General features: G+C 43.5%; 1 protein-coding gene across 27 annotated transcripts in view; it reads right to left on the reverse strand.

Moving 5' to 3' along the window:
- The window catches only part of FNBP1 (formin binding protein 1), a 93,445-nt gene extending 75,700 nt beyond the window's left edge, over positions 1-17,745 (reverse strand). For all 27 annotated transcript variants that reach the window (XM_039720278.1, XM_039720276.1, XM_039720279.1 and 24 more), the window contains exon 1: positions 17,562-17,745. In XM_039720278.1, coding sequence (XP_039576212.1) covers positions 17,562-17,585 — 24 coding nt within the window. In that variant the 5' untranslated portion in view covers positions 17,586-17,745. The remainder of the gene's footprint in view (positions 1-17,561) is intronic.
- Positions 17,746-17,862: the final 117 nt, after the last annotated feature.

A 17,862-nucleotide genomic window follows, 5' to 3' on the forward strand; every position in this document is an offset into this window, starting at 1 on the left:
CAGAAAATATTCAGACTTCTTGCTGATCCTTGTCATGCTTCTCGTCCTCTACAAAAGACAAGAGCACCTGTACAGCCACAGAATTACCAAGCTAAAATATGGTCAGACCAAAACTAATGTAGCAACTCTCCACTGACACATCTTGCTGAGATCAGAAACATCCACCTGTGCATCAAAGCATGAATTGCTATTGATAATAATTCTTCAATTACTTCAGTCTCCTATCCTTTGGAGGAAGAGAGCATATCTTCCTATTCTCACACGCTCAATTCTGTGACATTTCTATGAAGTTTATCCTCGGGTAACAACTCCCTTTAACCATGGTGTGAGCTCGTGTTACATCAAAGTTTAAATCTGAGGAAAAGTAATCACATTTCCCTTAACTCAATAATCACTGCACAAAGCCTCTCAAAGTCCACTGGCTCTCCCCCTTCTCCCAACAGAAGCTTCTCTGAGCTCTCAGTACTAAGATTGCAGAAAAACTACATGAATGCATCAAAGTAGGTGGAATTAGAAGGGGGAAACATTGTGCAAAATGCTGACCCACCAGAAGGATACAAAGCATTTGTTCAGTGGTGACAATGAATAATTTAATCTGAGGCAAATTACCAAACAAACATCAATTAAATTACATGCTAGACTACAAGAGAAAGTTCTCCCACACACATTTCAGGTCTGCAGAGTCAATAGAGCAGCACAATGCAGCCAGGATTGTGACAGAGTCATTCTGGCTGCTCACTCAGGGATGCTTGACATTCTGTACATATGACAATTACAAGAATCTAAAGAGAAAGAGGTAAATTTAACCCCATCACACTAAACATCCATTCACACAACAAGAATAAAGAGGCCACGTGTCACCCAGCCTTGTAAAAGGCAGGAAATCAGAGCTCCCTTCCCCATAAACGTGCAGAACTAGAGTTTATAGCACAATTGTCTCCACCACCCATCCATTTCAAGTGCTGAGACCAGAGAGCATCTAAAGCAGGCTGCAGCAGGAGCAGAGACTCCCCAGTCCAGCAGCAGGCTCGTTGTGCTGAGTGCTGCCTTCACTCCAGCAGCCCCAGAGCTGGCCCAGCTCTCAGAAATCAGAGGGAGCCACAGCCTGGCCAGCCAGGCTCCGTGCTTTGCTGCCTGTGCCACAAGGGTGCTGCAGGACAGCCACACTCCAGCCCCAGCACACAAAGCTCAGGTTCACTCTGCTGACCATGCCCTGCCAGCCAACACAACCTAAAATTACAGTTTCTAGAAAGTCGGGCAGCTAGAGAGTGTCCAAAGCTTTCGCTCTGGCTCCCTACACAGCCTGCAGCCTCCCAAAGCAAAACAGTCAGAATATTTTATGGAAATAAATCAACAATTACAGTTTCTTTTGACCAATATGGCTTGGAAACCTAAGCATTAGGAATAAATGACATTTTGCCATCCTGAGCTAGAAGAGCAACATCCTTTGATCCTTTAAGTAAGGACTGCTTCCCTCAGCAAGGAGATTCTGCTTAGGAGGATAGGCAAGTCTAGCTGAGCAAAAGGGATAATCCAGTTTTCTTGTGGCAACAATCTCATTTCCTTAGGTTCCAAAACCACACGTGAATATTTTATAACTCATGCTGTAACAATGATGACACCATGATATAGATTTCAAGTTTTCACTGCACTTGAAGAAATAATTCTCTTTACAATACTAATGGAAATTATGTAAGTAAACACCTCCTATTAATATAGTTTTCAGACAAAGTTGTGAAGAAAATCACTACCCAATTTAGAGCAGTGCTCATTAGAGCCAAGACTGAAAACCACACTTGGGTCACACCAGTCTGACCACTTGCCTCTGCTCACCCCATCTTCTAGAGTTACGTATTTGCCTAAATGCAGGAACAGTGAAACAAGGGACAGCATGGAACACTGGATTTTTTAGCTCTCACTAAAATATTTGGTTCAATCTCTAAATAAAATTATCTACTTCAAGACCTTGAAAATTGACTTCTAAAGTTTTCAACTTTTAGTAGTTGTTGACAACAATTCATATCCCTCTCCAGCTGCCAGGCAGAATATTGGTTTTGAGGAGGAGTGTGTTGTCTCACCAGACAAAGCAACAAAAAAAAAAAGTTTAATGTCATATCAGTTCTACTCTGGCATTTAAATAGTAACTTCAAATACACATAACATCAGGTTAAGGCTGCGTCCAACCTCATTAAAACCACATTATGGTACAAGCACCATAAAGTCACTCCAGGACATTTACCTAACTGCAAAAGCAAATATTTTTGCAACATAAATCCTATGCATAAAACCATGCAATAAACATATCCAATAGCATCTAGATAAAGGCACTAATAGGAGGTTCATATAATCAGTGAAACCCAGAGCACAATCAAGCTCCAAGACAATTAATACTAGCAGGAAAAGCTCTTACTAACTTTCCCAAGGCCAGGATGCACAACCTTTCTGAAGTACAGATCTCCAAATTCTTTATAAAGCTGGTAAGGCTGCAGCAAGCAGACAAGAATTTCAAACTCTCTTTTAAGGAGTTTAGAGCCAACAAAGCTCCTGGTATTTTAGTGCCATTGCAGGCTCTTGTAACACTGCAGGCATTTAGAAGCACCAGCAAATTAATATGCTGCACCAACTCATTTGGTGAACAATCTCATTCAGATCTTAAGCTGCTTGTCCGGGGCTCTGAATGTGTGAGCAGGCTGAAAAAATCTGAGGCGCCGCAGATATTTCCTGAAAGGGTGCTACAGTTTTTCAAGAGTAAAGCTGCTTGCTGTACTTTGGACTGGTTACTGGGACAGCAGTCAAAAGCATTCTTGTGTCTTGAGGGCAAACAAAACCAAGACCACCACACCACATACATGATGATGTGCTTCGTCAAAGGACTAACACAAACCATGGTTAAATGTTATTAAAATCTTTGTCATGGAGAGCTGCTGGTTAAGTTTGGGTCAGTGTGACAGCACAGTGTGTGTTACAGGAATATTTCTTAATTAATTGGTTTATTAGGACTCTGCAATAGCAAAGTATGCTGCCCACAGAGCACATGGGGTGAAACTTTGTGAGTAAAACTACAGATATGTCATCCTGATTTCCACTCTTCTCACATTCCTGGGAGATCAAGTGGAAGGCTATCACAACCCCACCAACAAATAAACACAGGGAATGCTTACATTACAACCTGCTCCTTGTGTTTTCCTATCACAGCAATAACAAACCATGAAGCATTTAAAGAGGATGGCAAGCACAGTGCTGCTCTTTTCTGACACTATTGTGGGAGGAAGTCTAACAAATGCTTGTCATTTCCACAAAATAATGGATTCCCCAACACTGGCATAAACAGTGCCCACAAATTGCACTCAAATGTGTCACAAATTCACTTCTTCACAAGAAGAATGATTCTCTATTTTACATCAGCAGCTGATCACACAGCACTAACATCAAACACAGCCAGCTCACAGATAAAAGTGCTGCAAACAGCTTAAGAGCAGACTGACATCTCAGAAGAGAACCAGAAATTTGGGTCAGCTCATTGCTGTGCTGCTCGACAGAGGAGCGTGGAACAATGTGATGTGCACAGTGAGATGCTGCTCACTCGGGCTCACTGTCTCCTGAGCAAGAGAAGAACTGCAGCTCACCTTCAGTGCAACTGCTGCAAACTTGCTGCAACTGGACAAGGCTGCAAGTGGAGACCAGGTCATTCCTTTCAGGACACAGAATGTCCCTTTCTGGTAACAGCCCCAGGATTCATGGTGCAACACTCTCCAAAGACACGTGGAGCTGATTCCTACAGTATTTTTGCACAGGGCCATGTAGGGCACCTCAATCACATTTTTAAGGAGTAATTCATTCCTCAAATGAAAAGAAAACACACATTCCATCCTCCCTTATCAGGGATGTGTAAATATCACCCCCACACATCTTCAGAAGTCTAGATTGGGAGGGTTGTAAGCAGATGCCATTAAATATTGATGTTGTATTTCATTTTTTGCATGACTATTTATTTGAAGAGAATTAATTAGTACATTGAAAAAACTCTTTGAAATGTGGCTGTCAGACAAACATACTTTTCATAACACCCAGGGAACACTGCAATACCTAAAATTAATTGTACTATCAGCTTGCTATATTGCTTTTCAACACCAAAAGATACATTAAAATAGATAAAGTCTATTTACTTTTAGGTTTATCCCAGACTACAGTAACTATTCAGTAGTTACAATGTCACAATACAGAACTTCCACAACAAACATGGGCACAAGACAAATTGCCACATTTTACCCAAGACCAGAAGAGTCACGAGATGGGAGAGCCTGAGCATTTCCAGATCCTTGAGTGTCTTGTGCTCCATCCTTCCAATCTTTCTTGTCTTTAATTCATGTCATAATTTGCAAGACAGAGACCATCAGTGCCTGGATTGCACAATGCCTACCCAGCACAAGGGGGTGGGATCCTTAGCAAAAAATATTACCAACAAATCCAAGTTCATGAAAAAAACCAAATATTTAAATGGGAAAAAAAAACAAAAACAAAAACAAAAAAAAAACCCCAAAAAAACAAACAAGGGACTTGCCAAACAGTACAATACTTTTAGCACTGCACTTTCTAAATAAAAGCAGAAACCCAAGCATTACAAGGATTGACATCTTAAAAATAACACTGAGGCATTCCTCAAAAGTCTTGCTAGATGGACTTCCAAATAATTTATTACTGAACTGAGATGGTACTAACCATTTACTCAAATATGGACGATATTAAAGGGCAAGTCCTTATTTTTGTGGAAGAGACACCTAGCTTTGGATATTACAGTTCATCAGAGCAAATGAAAACTCATCACCTCAAAATTTTTTAAACATTTTTAAATATCTTGCTGTTTTATTATGTTGTCAAGTCACTATCAACAAGTCTCTCTCAGTGCTCTGGGTCTCCCAGAATAAATTATTTGCTATTTGTTGTATTCAGCTGACCTGCAGGACCCTTGCTAAATGTGACACTTGTGACATGGCACTCAGTCTGTGAGAGGTTATCACACTGCTCTTTAGGCAGCATCTTTGAAACAAATGTTGCAAATTCTAAAGTACATGGTGATAAGATAATTCTTATGAGTAATGCAAGAAAAGCAAAACAAACTGGTTTTGAGAATAAATAATCTACTTATGGGAAGTAAGGTGCATGGGGGGGGCCATGGGAAAATCATGGGATATTTAAAAAAAGAACCTGCCCTGCTACAGAGCATTAGAAAAGTAAAGTTTCCCTTTAGCAGAGGTCAAGACTAAGGTGTAAGGCATCTGCACAACATGTCAGCCTTCCTCTTCTTCCCCTGTCCCTCTTCCTCATATCTATGCTTTGTTTACCTCAGATCTCCTCCATTACAAGGCTGCAGCTCTGCCTGTTGGATTAAAGGGCTCAAGCACACAAGAAATTGTTTTGTTAGAAGAACAAACAGGAACCTCCTGTCCAGCCTTTGACTTCCATGGGCCTGAGCTGATCTCCACACAGCAACTGCAGCTTCTGGGCTCAGCTCCCTGAAGGTCCCATGACTCCCCAAGCATTTTATAACACAGGGATAGAGCAGTTGCTTGATGAGCAGTTGAATCATTTAAAAAATATGAAAGAGGATACTGACTTGAATCTAAGAGATGCTTTATCTGCCAAGCAGGGAAAGCAAGTTTGGCCTCTGAACCAGACTGATTCAGAGAGGAAGAGGAAAACAAATGTGTGTTTACCTACCTCCAAAGAAGGCAGGGAAAGAAAGAAAATTTCTCACAAATTGACAAGAACATCCCCTCCCACAGAGAGGACAACAAGGTCACTCAGTGCTCTACAGTTGTTCCAATGACAATACCTTCCACTTAAAATAGATCTGGGAAGCCACAACTCTGGTCCAAAGGTTGAGTCAAAACTGCTTCCAGCCAAGGAAGGAAAAATAAAGGGCTTGTTTTTCACAAACCCTAAAGTTCAAATCCACCTCTCCAAATTTTTGGCTGCTAATTTATGGCCCAAACTGGTGGGCCAAGAACCACCAGGACCAGCGAAGTTCAAGATATGGGAGAAGACTTGGCCAGAGCATCTCTGAAGCCAGAGCCTCAAGACAACAGCACCTGCCAGTTTCCACCAGGGACATGCAGAACTCACAGACAAATTCTCCAACAAAGAGCCACCCTAAAACACTCCAGCACTCAAAGTCCTCAGGCCTTATGGATACTTGTAAGGAATTCCAACATTCTGGAAAAATAAAATTACTGCTTACCTGGCTTGGTCTGCAGAGTGAGATGGACCAAGACAAAGTGAGAACTAAGAGCAAGACAGAACAGCCATCATGTGGGCTCCTCACTTTTATTTTTTGAGTACTTTTGTACATGAATGACATCCATAACGATCAGTAAGCACATCTGACAAGGTTACTGGCACTTCTTAGTTAGTTCTTGTTTGTGAGCACTTGCTATACCAACTAAAGCTCAGAAATCATGTTTCATTGCTCCAAGTCAAAGAAAAGTAAAATTCCAAATAAAGCTGAATGCAGCCATGACATTTTTATCCTTTAAAAATTCATGCAGATTATGGACTCTGCAAATGCACACAAGCAAACACAATCTTAACATTTTGTAAAATAAAGATATAACACAATATGCATAAGATGCCACATTTCCTCTGTAGTGATTGTTGCTTTAGAAATGGTGTATTTCCTGGCTTTAAGATACCTAATTCTACTAATTTGGTATTTGTAACCATATCTATTTTTGGAACACATATACAAAGGAGAGAAAACAAGTTCTAAATGCAGTGCCATGAATAGAACTGTATAGTTCATGCATCTTTTCTTCCCTAAGAGAATCTGAGCATTAAGCATTGCACCACACAAAGAAAATGTACCATGGTCCCCTTTTTAAGGGCAATTTGTGCCTGTAGCTTTTTTCTGTTACTTTTGGGTTCATCTTCTGATTATTTTCAAAATTCTCCTGTCCACAAAAGCCTCTTGAAGTGCATTAGGGCTTACACACTAGTCCCAGACTGTTTAATTCAGCCCTAATACCTTGAGGAAGCTTCAGGATGGATTGTTGCTGTTCTGATTAAAGAATCAATCCCACCCCCTGCCAGGAAGGTTGGATGGATGCCTTGCCCCCAGAGGGAAATCCACAGTGCTCCACTGACCACCCAAACACCCCATGTGTCAATATATCATGATTAAAACCCCCAAACACTTCATTCTTCCATTCTAACTGTAAAAAGGGGCTCTGAATTTCCATTATTTTTACATTTTTTCACTTGTTTAACTCTCCTAGCATGGATACTGGCTTTTGATTCCTCTGTCATTATTCCATTTATTTCTGTTCCCAGAGATTAACCCACAAGCAAACCACAGAAGACTGCACCAAGCCAACAGCAGATCCAAGTCAATACAAATGTCCATAATTGTGTGCATGAAACCCATAAATATCGTGTAGAATGTCTTCTGACCTCTGTGTGAATGGGGCACAGCATTCTGCCACGCTGTTCCCAACCATCCAGCACTTCAACTCAGCTGCTAATAGCCAAGTGAAATGTTTATATTTGTACTGTTCAGCTCAGCAAAGGTTTTTGTTAGTGGAACAGTTCAACACACTCCCTCAACCATTAAATGCTGGCACTGTGATACCTTTCTGTTCAAGACTAAGTATTTTCCAGGAGTGACAACTATGCAGACCCAGTCTCCAACGATGCCTAAATTAGGTGCATGTGTTTCAAAACAGCACATTTTTCTAGCTAAAATTGTAGTTTTCCAACAATTACAGATTTCCTGTCTCAGGATTGTTTCGTGTCAATCACGCTGAACCTCTGGAAAAGGAGCTTTTAGCAATTTTATACTTAATACAGGTATAAAGATGATGCAGGCAAGAATCAGAATAGGAACCACAATGCAAAAATAAAACCAGTCCAACAGTTATCCAGAGGAGGAGGTGGTGGGGAGATGCTCACACACACCAGGAATGGATGCAAGCTCCTACCCCGTTCCAGGGTGGTCTCCTGGGCTACTCCAATGCATCTCAGAGGGACACATGCAGCCACACAGCCAGAGACACTTGATTTTATCTTTAAATAGAGCTGGAACCTAGCTAGCCCTCCTTCCAAAAATAAGACTGTAAATCCCCAGGGCACTGATTCAGACAGGGCAGTCACACATGTCATGTGAGATGCACTCTCAGTACCCAAAGGGCTGGCTGGTGCCATTCTGGGTTCAGGTAAAACATGCAGCCACAACCTGTGCTGGTGCCCTGAGCCTGGGGCTCAGGCTGGCCCTGCTTTGGGAGGATGGAGCCTCTCACATCAGCTGATGATGGTGACCTTGAGCAAAGCAGCAAAGGAACCCCTAACCAATAATTCCATCACTGAAACATTTGCTTAGGAGTTGTTTTGCACACCAAGACCTGAAGCAGAGCTGTGCAGGTTTTCAGCTTTTGAATGTTAACTTACAAACACATGCCAAAAGCATCCTGTGCAAAACCCAGATGTTTCACAGCTCCAAAGACTTGTAAGGAAATAAAGGCTCTGACCAGCACAGAACCCTTTCCTCTCACCCTTTATTTTTAGGCTTTCCCAGTGACTACACATGAGCAAAAGGACCTCAGACTGTTATACTTGGGAGAGACAGCCAGGATGGGTGAAAAAATATTTATGTAGTGCTCAATTGCAGCTCTCCCTGTTCATCCACTGCCAGTTTTTCTTACACTACAGCAAAACCTGAGTTACACACTCTTAATGAAAGCCACTCCTGTAAGACCCACAGCTGACAGATCAACAGCCCTCAAGAGGACAAGAAATATTTCTCTTCCCCGTTTAACTTTTGTTTGAGAAAACACACTTTCATTCACTCCCTGCTCCATGCCAATCATTTTTTTTCTTTTTGTAAATACAAGATAAAAGTGCTAAAGCATTTCTCTCTGCCTCAGAGAGTATAATGCAAAGTGAAAAATATTATCTAAACACATTTTCAACTTATTTGCTAAAAAATTCCTTCAGGCTTTCTGCACAGAATGAGTGAATGTAAAACAGCAGTGCACACAATTCTAGATAAAGCTTTTATTTAGGGATTTTGTCAAATCTTCCACAGTGAGTAAAGATGCAAAATGCAGCCACAGAAATCAATGTATACACAACAAACCAGTACATCAACTCCACTTAAACACGACATGGGAAAAGCCACATAAAAGAGCAATCCTACAAAGCCAGAAGAGGACTGCTAGGTCCCTGCACTACTTTTCTGCTTTACTTCCTATCTAATCTTCATCCTTTGCTCCTTGCTCATTCCTTCTCTTTGTGCACCCACTATACTTTCTCCTGATCCCATCAAACTCTTGACTTGCCATTCCTAATGCACTAATCCCACTGCACATCCTGACAGCACCTCACCATCCCACCCGTCCTGCCCAGAGCCCAGCCCTGCTCTCTGTGCTTTTATCCAGGCTGTTTCCTTGTTACTGACTGGTTCCTTGTTTTCTCTGTTTCAATTAATTTTCTTCTCCTGAGCTCATTTCTGCTGTTTCCTTCATTCTACTAGTCCTTCTGTACTCACTGTCAGAACTGCCAATTTGAATTATCTCTCCTCTAATGACCCTCTCCATCATCCCTGGCACCTCCATCACAGGAGCAGCTCCTAGACAAGCAGACCCAACTGCCTGTAACTAGATCCTGGGGTGATCTCCAGTCCTCCTCCTGAACCAGGTGGTTTCCTCTCTGACCACACACCTCACTCACCCTCAGTGAGTGCAACAAGAACCAGTCCATGAGGACAGAAGAACCGGTTTGCTGCTATTAACAGAGAAGAAAAGTGGTCAGAGGGACCTTTACCCTGCCTTGGTGCAGCCATGCTTTCCATCCCCTCTCCCCCAGCACAGCCCAGCTCCCACCCACCAGAGCTGTCCTCCAGCTTCTCCCTCTGTGCCACTGGGCACCAGCACAGGAGCCTGGCACCAGAGGAGGCTGCCCAGCTCCACCCTGGCCTTCAGCAGCCATGGCATGGGAAGTCTGGCTGCTCTCCTGCAAGGACCAGACTGAGAATTATTCTGTGGGTGAGCTCATCTTGCCCCACGAAAATCCCTCCAAGGCCAAAACGTAGCCAGCACCCAGGAAGATCTGGGCAATAACTTCACTGAGTACAGGCAATGTTGTATTTTTCCAAGGACTTACAGGTTTGCCTAATTGAGGAATATTTTCTCAACAGCAGCAGCAGGCATATCCCTGTTCCACAGCTTCTGCCTGCCAAATTTCAGAACCTTGCTCCAATGAATGGGAACACCACAGCTTTCCAAAACCAAAGAGGCACCGTGTTCAGCATGTGCAATACACTGGCCCTGGTAACAACTCAATGATCCCAACTGCTCTGAAACCCAAAAAGCAAGAGGAAGGCACAGAAAGAGGAAAACTGCAGCCTGAGCACTCTAACAGGGAAAGAAACTAAAGCAGCAGAAAACAGAGGATTTGAACAAAAAATGTTAGATACATTCTCAGTAAGATCACTGCCAGCTCAGTCTAGAATAGAGTCTGAGACAGAGAAAGCTGTCCAAGGCACCAAACAAGCAATTTCTTGGTGTTAATTGGAGAAAAATCTTCAGTAGTGCAGCTAGAAATAAGGAATATGCTCAGAATTCTTGCAAAACAATCCTGCTCCTGTCACATAGGTAGCACTCATTTATCTGCACATCCACAGACTCAAAGCATTGAAATTAATTTTTGAACTATAAAATGAATAATTTATGAGAGAAATTGTACCTGCTATTCCCAGGGGAGTAAATCTAAACACTACAAACTACCCTTCCCCTTCAGGGAATGAATGGTACCAGCAGCTCTTACACCACCCCACTGCAGGGGCAGAACTGAAGGTTTTACTTTATAAAAACAGAAGCACTTGAAAAACACTGAACAAGAGATGGCCAAGTGGCACACTTAATGGAAGAAATCTATATTATTTCAGCTACAACAAGAAGAAAAATCCACTCTGGGATTTTCTCAGGATTAAGGACTATCTGGGTGATTTGGTAGCTCATTGGGGGCCATCCTTCTAAACCAGACATTAATTCCCAAGCGACTCCTTTTCAAGTTTTATTGCTTTACAGGGTTTTTCTGAGGGCATCTGGGAGATTGCTGCTGTTCTTTTGATTGTTTTGCCAATTAGGCTGACTCTTCTTCAAATAAATTAAGGACAACATTCAACAGAATTGCTTCTTTACATGGTTTACAACATGATCTGCTTCAGTGATCAGCAATGAACACCAGGCAAACAATATTTCACTCTTGCACTTTACTTACAGAAGAGTTAATCTAGAAGCCCTTCTACAGTTTTTTCTATTTTTAGATGCAAGAATAAACATTTTATTTAATTAAGCCAACAAGCCATTCTTAATAAACTGAGCCAAAAGAAATTATTGACCAGGATAATAAGTTTGTCTCCAGACAAACAGAGTGATCATGTTCAATTCCAAAGATATCCAAACCACACCTGTTTGAGAAGAAAGACTAAATGCACCATATCCTGTACATACATATTATATATATATATATATATACACCACTTTTCCACTGTTTTGTATTTTAGGGCCAAAGCCATTGACTGAAGAGAATGGCAAAGATGCCAAGAGACAACAGCGTTTTTACCAATTTAATCACCTTACTGTTTTCAGGAAAAAAAAATAAATAGCAAAGCAGCGTTTCTAGGGGAGAAAGGAAGAACAGAAGTTTCATCTGAAGCGTACAATCATACCGAAGGGGGAAGTTATTTTAAAATATTTACATGAACACTAAGGAAACTCAACAAACCATTGGATTTTGACAGCTGGACTGGATTCATTGTATAACCAATCTCAGCAGCAGTATTTCAAACAGGATGAAAGTGAATTCCCAAAAATTCATTAGCAGGTTACCTGTCCAGCAATTAAAGGCAATAATGTAAAGCAGGTTATTAAGTTAAGGTGTCACAGTGCAACAGTGGCTCCTACTCTTTATGAGGAACTCAGCTTTTGAAATGCAGCTTTAAAAGAGTGTTTTACAGCTTTTGAAATTCTGCCGTAAAAGAATGTTTCACAACATGAGTAACACTAATGAGCTGCAAAGAGACCAGAAAAACATCGGCTCGTGTTTGCCTGCCTTCCCCATATGGCTCAAGGAAGCGGGGGATCCCGAGCAGCCACAACACGGCTGCAAGGGAAAACACTGAATTCTGCGAGCCTTGACTCACGCTGCAAGAGCGTAAAGCCCCCACTCTTTAATGAATAGGTAGGAAATACGAGAATAGGTGGTTTGACAATATTGTAAAAATCCTCTTTCTTAAAGCAAGTCAGAATTGTAAACGAAATTACTCAGACATTCAAACATTGAAGTCCCAAAGGGAATCGTTCCACTCACACAACCCCATTCTCCTGCCAGCCTGCGAGCAGGGCAGCCCCACACAACACATCATCCTAAAGTTTAACATTTTCTCTTTTGAAGCTCACGGAAAGGACTCTGACGGACCAACTTTGCAATGGCCGAGCACAGAGGGTGCAGCAGCCCCGGATCCCACCCTGAGCCGGGCATGCACACGAAGGTGCGAGCTGCAGAATGCAGATCTCTCTAATGACTCAGCTCCTATGAACTACTTCTCACTCACTGATCTGCATATGCAGGCTGACCACTTAAAACAGCGAGAGAAATAAGGGGGTATTAATGTCAGACAATTTTGGTACCTCAAAACCGTCCAAATAACTACGCAGAATACTAAATTAATACTACTTAACTAATAAAAAGTGTGTTTTGCTTTGAAGTGCCCATCTCCAGCACTCTGTGTACAACTTTTACTAAGAGCTTTAGAATAATCAAGCAAAAATTATAAATATTATGCATTTGTTACTGACCTCAGCCTTTCACTGCATTTGCTCTTAGGGTGCTTTTTAGCATATTTTTGTGGGTGAAATTCCAGACTCCTTGAAATACACCAAAGTTCTGACATGTTACTAAACGGGAACCAAGTTTCTATGAAACTGAGACACAAAAAAAAGGGTCAGGGATACCCAGCTCTGCCTCTGGGAGTTGTCTGAACGTCATCAAGTAAGTTTCACAGCAAATTTAGAATAAAGTAGACCTTTCAGAAGAGCATTTGCCATCACCACAGAAGATTGTCCAAGTTGCCAAAGATTCCCCCACCCACCTATGAAGGTTAGGCCCATAATGGAAACTCTCAGCTCATCAGAGTTAACCCATGACTAATCATGCAAGACTAATTACTTGTGTCCTTTTCCCATCAGACACCATCTCCTTTTCTTTTAAGTCTTGGAAAACAACACTTAACACCCAACCCCAAAGAGTTTGGGGGCTGAGGGCTGTAGGAAGTGTGAGAATGGATGGGTGGGATGGCACACAATTTCTGTCTGCAATCAGCTACAGGGCTGCATACAATCAAACTGGATGTTGGCTCAAGGATCAACACCTCAAACCTACATCCAGCTCTGCAGATGCTCTTACAAGGAGAAGAAAACAGAGTTTTCAACTGAGATCACATTTGACTGCTGTGCCCATTACAGGCACTGTGCAATGCCACCAAGGTCAAAATCACCCAGGTACTCCAGATGGTTTCCAAATTGAGTCACCGCCACATGCAACACCCATCCATTGCAAATACCATTGAAGAACAATGCTGCATTGAAGCAAATTGCAGAAATGCAAGATTACAGCTGTTTAAACACAAATTCTGCTGATGAAATAGAGGCACAGTACTGTACTGAAAGAGGAAACGCTATAGCAGTTACAAATAGCAAGGGGGCCTTCAAGGTCTCAGAGTTGCACCTATGTGGAATGAACTTTAAAAGACAAGCCATGTGTTTTCATAGTAAAGCATCCTGGAACACCCTGTAAACAAAAGGTGTGGTCCCCAAAGTATCGCTTCCGCCAGGAGTTGGCCAAGAGAGCCCCTCACATTCTGGCAGCTAATTAAGACCCGTGCAAATACTGAATATCCACGTTCTCACAGGCTGAAAGGACAGTGACAGCTGTTAGCAGCCACCCAGCTTTCACAAAGGTCAAGGAAAAACTTGATTAAATCACCTCCCTCCCCAGGCTTTTATTTTTTAATTTTACACTGAATGTGGAAAAAAACCCCACTGCAATAAACCCACAGTGTCTGCACCTCTGAAACATTCATAACAAAAAGATAAAACTTTCCACATTCAATCACTTGGCCACCTGAACCTGACATGCTGTGACAATGTTCTGAAAAGGCAGAATTTTTCCTGGACTACCTAACCACAGATTTACACGAAACTCCCCCAAACTACATCCTGTACCAAATGTCACACTCAAGAAAGTTCATTCCATTCAATACACCAGCCACAGCTTTTTCTGCCCTGAAGACAAGCACCGAAGTGCTGAGGTCGGCTTCAGCTCAGTCTGCAATGTAATCCCACTTGTTTCAAGAGCTTCATACCACACAAAAGGACACTGGTGGAAGTGTGACACACACTTATGATTTTACCCACTAAAGTACCCTTCAGAAGACCTGTGGGTGCCATGCTCCATGTCCTTTCCCATTAGCCAAGAGAGGAAAAAGGTGAAGGAGATCCCAGTGTGCTTTTATAGCCTGTTGTCCTCAGAGAGCAGCACTGAAGGTAAAAGTCGGGTCTGTGCAGCCCTACATAACCTTTACTTATTTCCACTTGTTAAGTGTTTAGAAAACACTGCCAGTTTCAAGAATCAGACATGAAATAAATATGTACAACACCCTCCTACCTGTCAGCCCTTAGTGCACCCTTGAACTCAGGTGAAAAACAAAATGTTTTGGTGCTGTGCCTGCACTTTGTCCTTAACCTCCTCCTCAGCTCCTGAATGTCTGGAGTACAACAGGCAGGAAGAATTCTGCAGGGCTGGGGTGGACAGAAGCTGCAGTCACGGTCACACGAGACCTCCAGGTTTTGTTCTGGGAGGCCCCAGACCACCCCATTATCCCCAGCATTCCACCCCATGCAGGATAGAAATGCTGCATTAGGACATCTGATAACTCTGCTGCTTATGGGTCCTTTTACACTCACAGGGACAATCTGGAGATGTTACTCAAAGTTCAGAATCAAGTGAAATATCAGAAGGGACTTATCAACAATAGGATCTGCAAGCCAAAGGCACAGGATGCACTCACAAGGCTAAAAGCCTGTTTTGGGAATAACTCACACATTGCCAAAGGGATTTTACTGCTTCTGAAGTAGGAGGCTTTCTGCAACCAGCCTTTTTCTCCCCCAAGGAATGAACAGAAATTCTTCATCACTCCAAGCACATTAACATTCTATGAGCTCTAAAAAGCAAGCTGATTTTACTTCTTTGCTAAATTTAAAGGGTGAATCATGAACATGCATGCAGCCTGGTGGATCAGTGATACAGGGTGCAAGTCAAGCCTGATCAAACATTGCTGATTTTTCTAGCAAATTTCTGAACTACAGTTAAAAACACTTGCTTTTGCCTCAACTTTCAGCCCTTCAAACCATGTATGAGTCACATGCAGAACAGGCATTTGCTGCTTACCACACCTGCTCCTGAAAACCCATTAAAAAAAAAAGACAACTGAGTTCTAAAGTAAATGGAAATTTAATTTTGTTTAAAAAAGAAATGCCATGATCAACAAAAGAAAGAGGCATTAAATACAGGTTATTTGTGTGGTTTCCTGTCTAGCAGAAGGGAGAACACAGCGAGAAATCAGTTTTGGCCTAAATACCCAGAGCACTGGAAACCAACGTGTTTTCAGAGCTCTGCCCAAATTAAAATGGAACAACTCCTGCCAAATTTATACCTAGAATCATTCATTCTCTTGATCCAACCCTTTTCCTCAGTAACCTACTACACTTCTCAAAGTGCTACACTGAGGACTTGAAAAAATGATACTTTGATGCTGCTGAAGACAATTTCAGAAACAAAATTATCAGATTAAAAACTGGTACAAAAGCAATTTGTAACTGTTGCAGAAGACGTACATGGCAGCACACACCCCTAGAAATATTATGTAAAAGAAGAACTATTTATACGCACTACTCTCTACTACCATTCTGGTTCAGGAACACCTCAGTATTGCTTGCAGTTTTAGGAGTGGGGAAAAAAAAAAGTTCATTTTTTGAGAATTCAGAGTTTATTTTCCAGTGTAAAAATTGTCATATTATGCTGCGTTTTACTTTAATTCCATGCTAACTATCCAGCCTCCTCCCAAAGCATCCAAGATGCAGAAAAAGGAGGCAACTGCAGGTCCTCCCAGAAACATTCCCATGCAGCAGAGCTGTTTATATACTGATGAATCAATATAGCATCACTACACTATTTCACCAGCATTTATCACCTTTCTTTCTGTGGCATATAAAACCACACCAAAATAACCTCTCCCAGTCGGCAAGCGCTCCCTAATTTGCTGCATAGGTCTAACCAGATCTGCCTAAAACATGACTCCAATGTCACAGCAAAACGGGATGCTGAGCTGCCTGCCAGAGCGGGCCAGGAATGCACCCAGAAAGGACAGCAATTAGCACATCTAAAATAACCATTTCCACAAGAGGCAGCTCAAAAGCTCAGATGTATTTTCATCTCAACTCGCGCCCGGTTAGCAGCCACAAACACATGACTACAGGAGAGAATCCTGCAGTGCTTTACAACCCAGATGACCCTCTGCCACTCATTCTTGACTTCTTCATTCAAAACACCGGCTCCGTCTCGCCGTCCTCCCGAGCACGGATTTGTCCCAAGCTGTTCCCTGTCCCAGCAGTCGGGGCAGAGCCGCTCCAGAGCCTGCTGCCCGGGGGAGCAGCCCGCCCAGAGCCAGCAGGTTTGCTCCATGCTCCACCATCAAACATGGCTGCACCATGTCCTCTTTGTGACTGAGTATGTGGAACAGCTCTTCTGCCTTCCCAGACCTCTTCCATCTCCCTTCCCTTATTTCCTCTCATTAGAGATCACATTGCTATTGCCCACTTCTCTTTCCTTTTAACAGTCCGATATTTTCCATTAACGTTCCACCGTAAACCAAATGCATTAATACTTTCCAGGCTCTCCTCAAAAGCATCAAGGAGCTTTATACATTGAAACGCTCTGCACCATTAAAACCTGCTTTATTTACACACAACACAAAACTCGGCTCGTAAAAATCTCCGTCCTTCGGATCCAGCGTGGAGAGAAGCCCCTTAGCAGCAGCGACAGGATATTTTATCATCTGGCTTTTCTTCCCTGCAGCTCCCTCTCCTGAAACCGGACCCCCTGTCCACAGATCCACCTCGGAGCCTCCCGCAGCAGCCACACACAACACCCACCCCACGCTCCGCTGCGAGCCTCGCTCCGCTCCCGAGACGCCGCCGCTTTCCTTGTGCCATGGAGCTTTTTTTAAAAATTTTAATTCCTTCGGCAAAATTAAACCAAACTCCTGAACCTCCGCTGGGATTTCCCTGCGGAGGCTGCACATGAAACTTTCCGGAGCGGGGGGACCCCCGGGCTGGGCAGCGCCGGGCTGGCGGCGCGGAGCGCGCCCGGCTCCCCTCAGCGGCCCCGGCACGGACCGTTATGCCCCGGTGCGGCTCCCGCAGCCCCGCTCCCCCCGCGCCCGCACTCACCCACAGCTCCGTGCCCCAGCTCATGGCTCCGCGGGCGCTGGGGGTGTCGCTGTCCCCTGGCTGTGCCTGCTCGCCCTCGGGAGGGCCGTGCCCGGCGGTGCGAGCGGAGCGGGCGGGACGGGCGCTCCTCACCGCCGCTCCCGCCTCATCGCGCCGCAAAATGGCCCGGGCGGCGCGGGGCGGGGGGGCACTGACAGCTCCGGGCTGCGCAGGCGCGGAGCCGCCGCGGCTGGCGCGGGGGGGGCGGCCCCGCCGGAGGAGCGCAGGCGCGGCCCGGCCGTGAGGGGAGCGGGGCTGTGGG

The sequence above is a fragment of the Passer montanus genome, unplaced genomic scaffold (genome assembly GCF_014805655.1).
Source record: "Passer montanus isolate IOZ18808 unplaced genomic scaffold, ASM1480565v1 scaffold43, whole genome shotgun sequence".
In the NCBI taxonomy this organism is placed as follows: domain Eukaryota; kingdom Metazoa; phylum Chordata; class Aves; order Passeriformes; family Passeridae; genus Passer; species Passer montanus.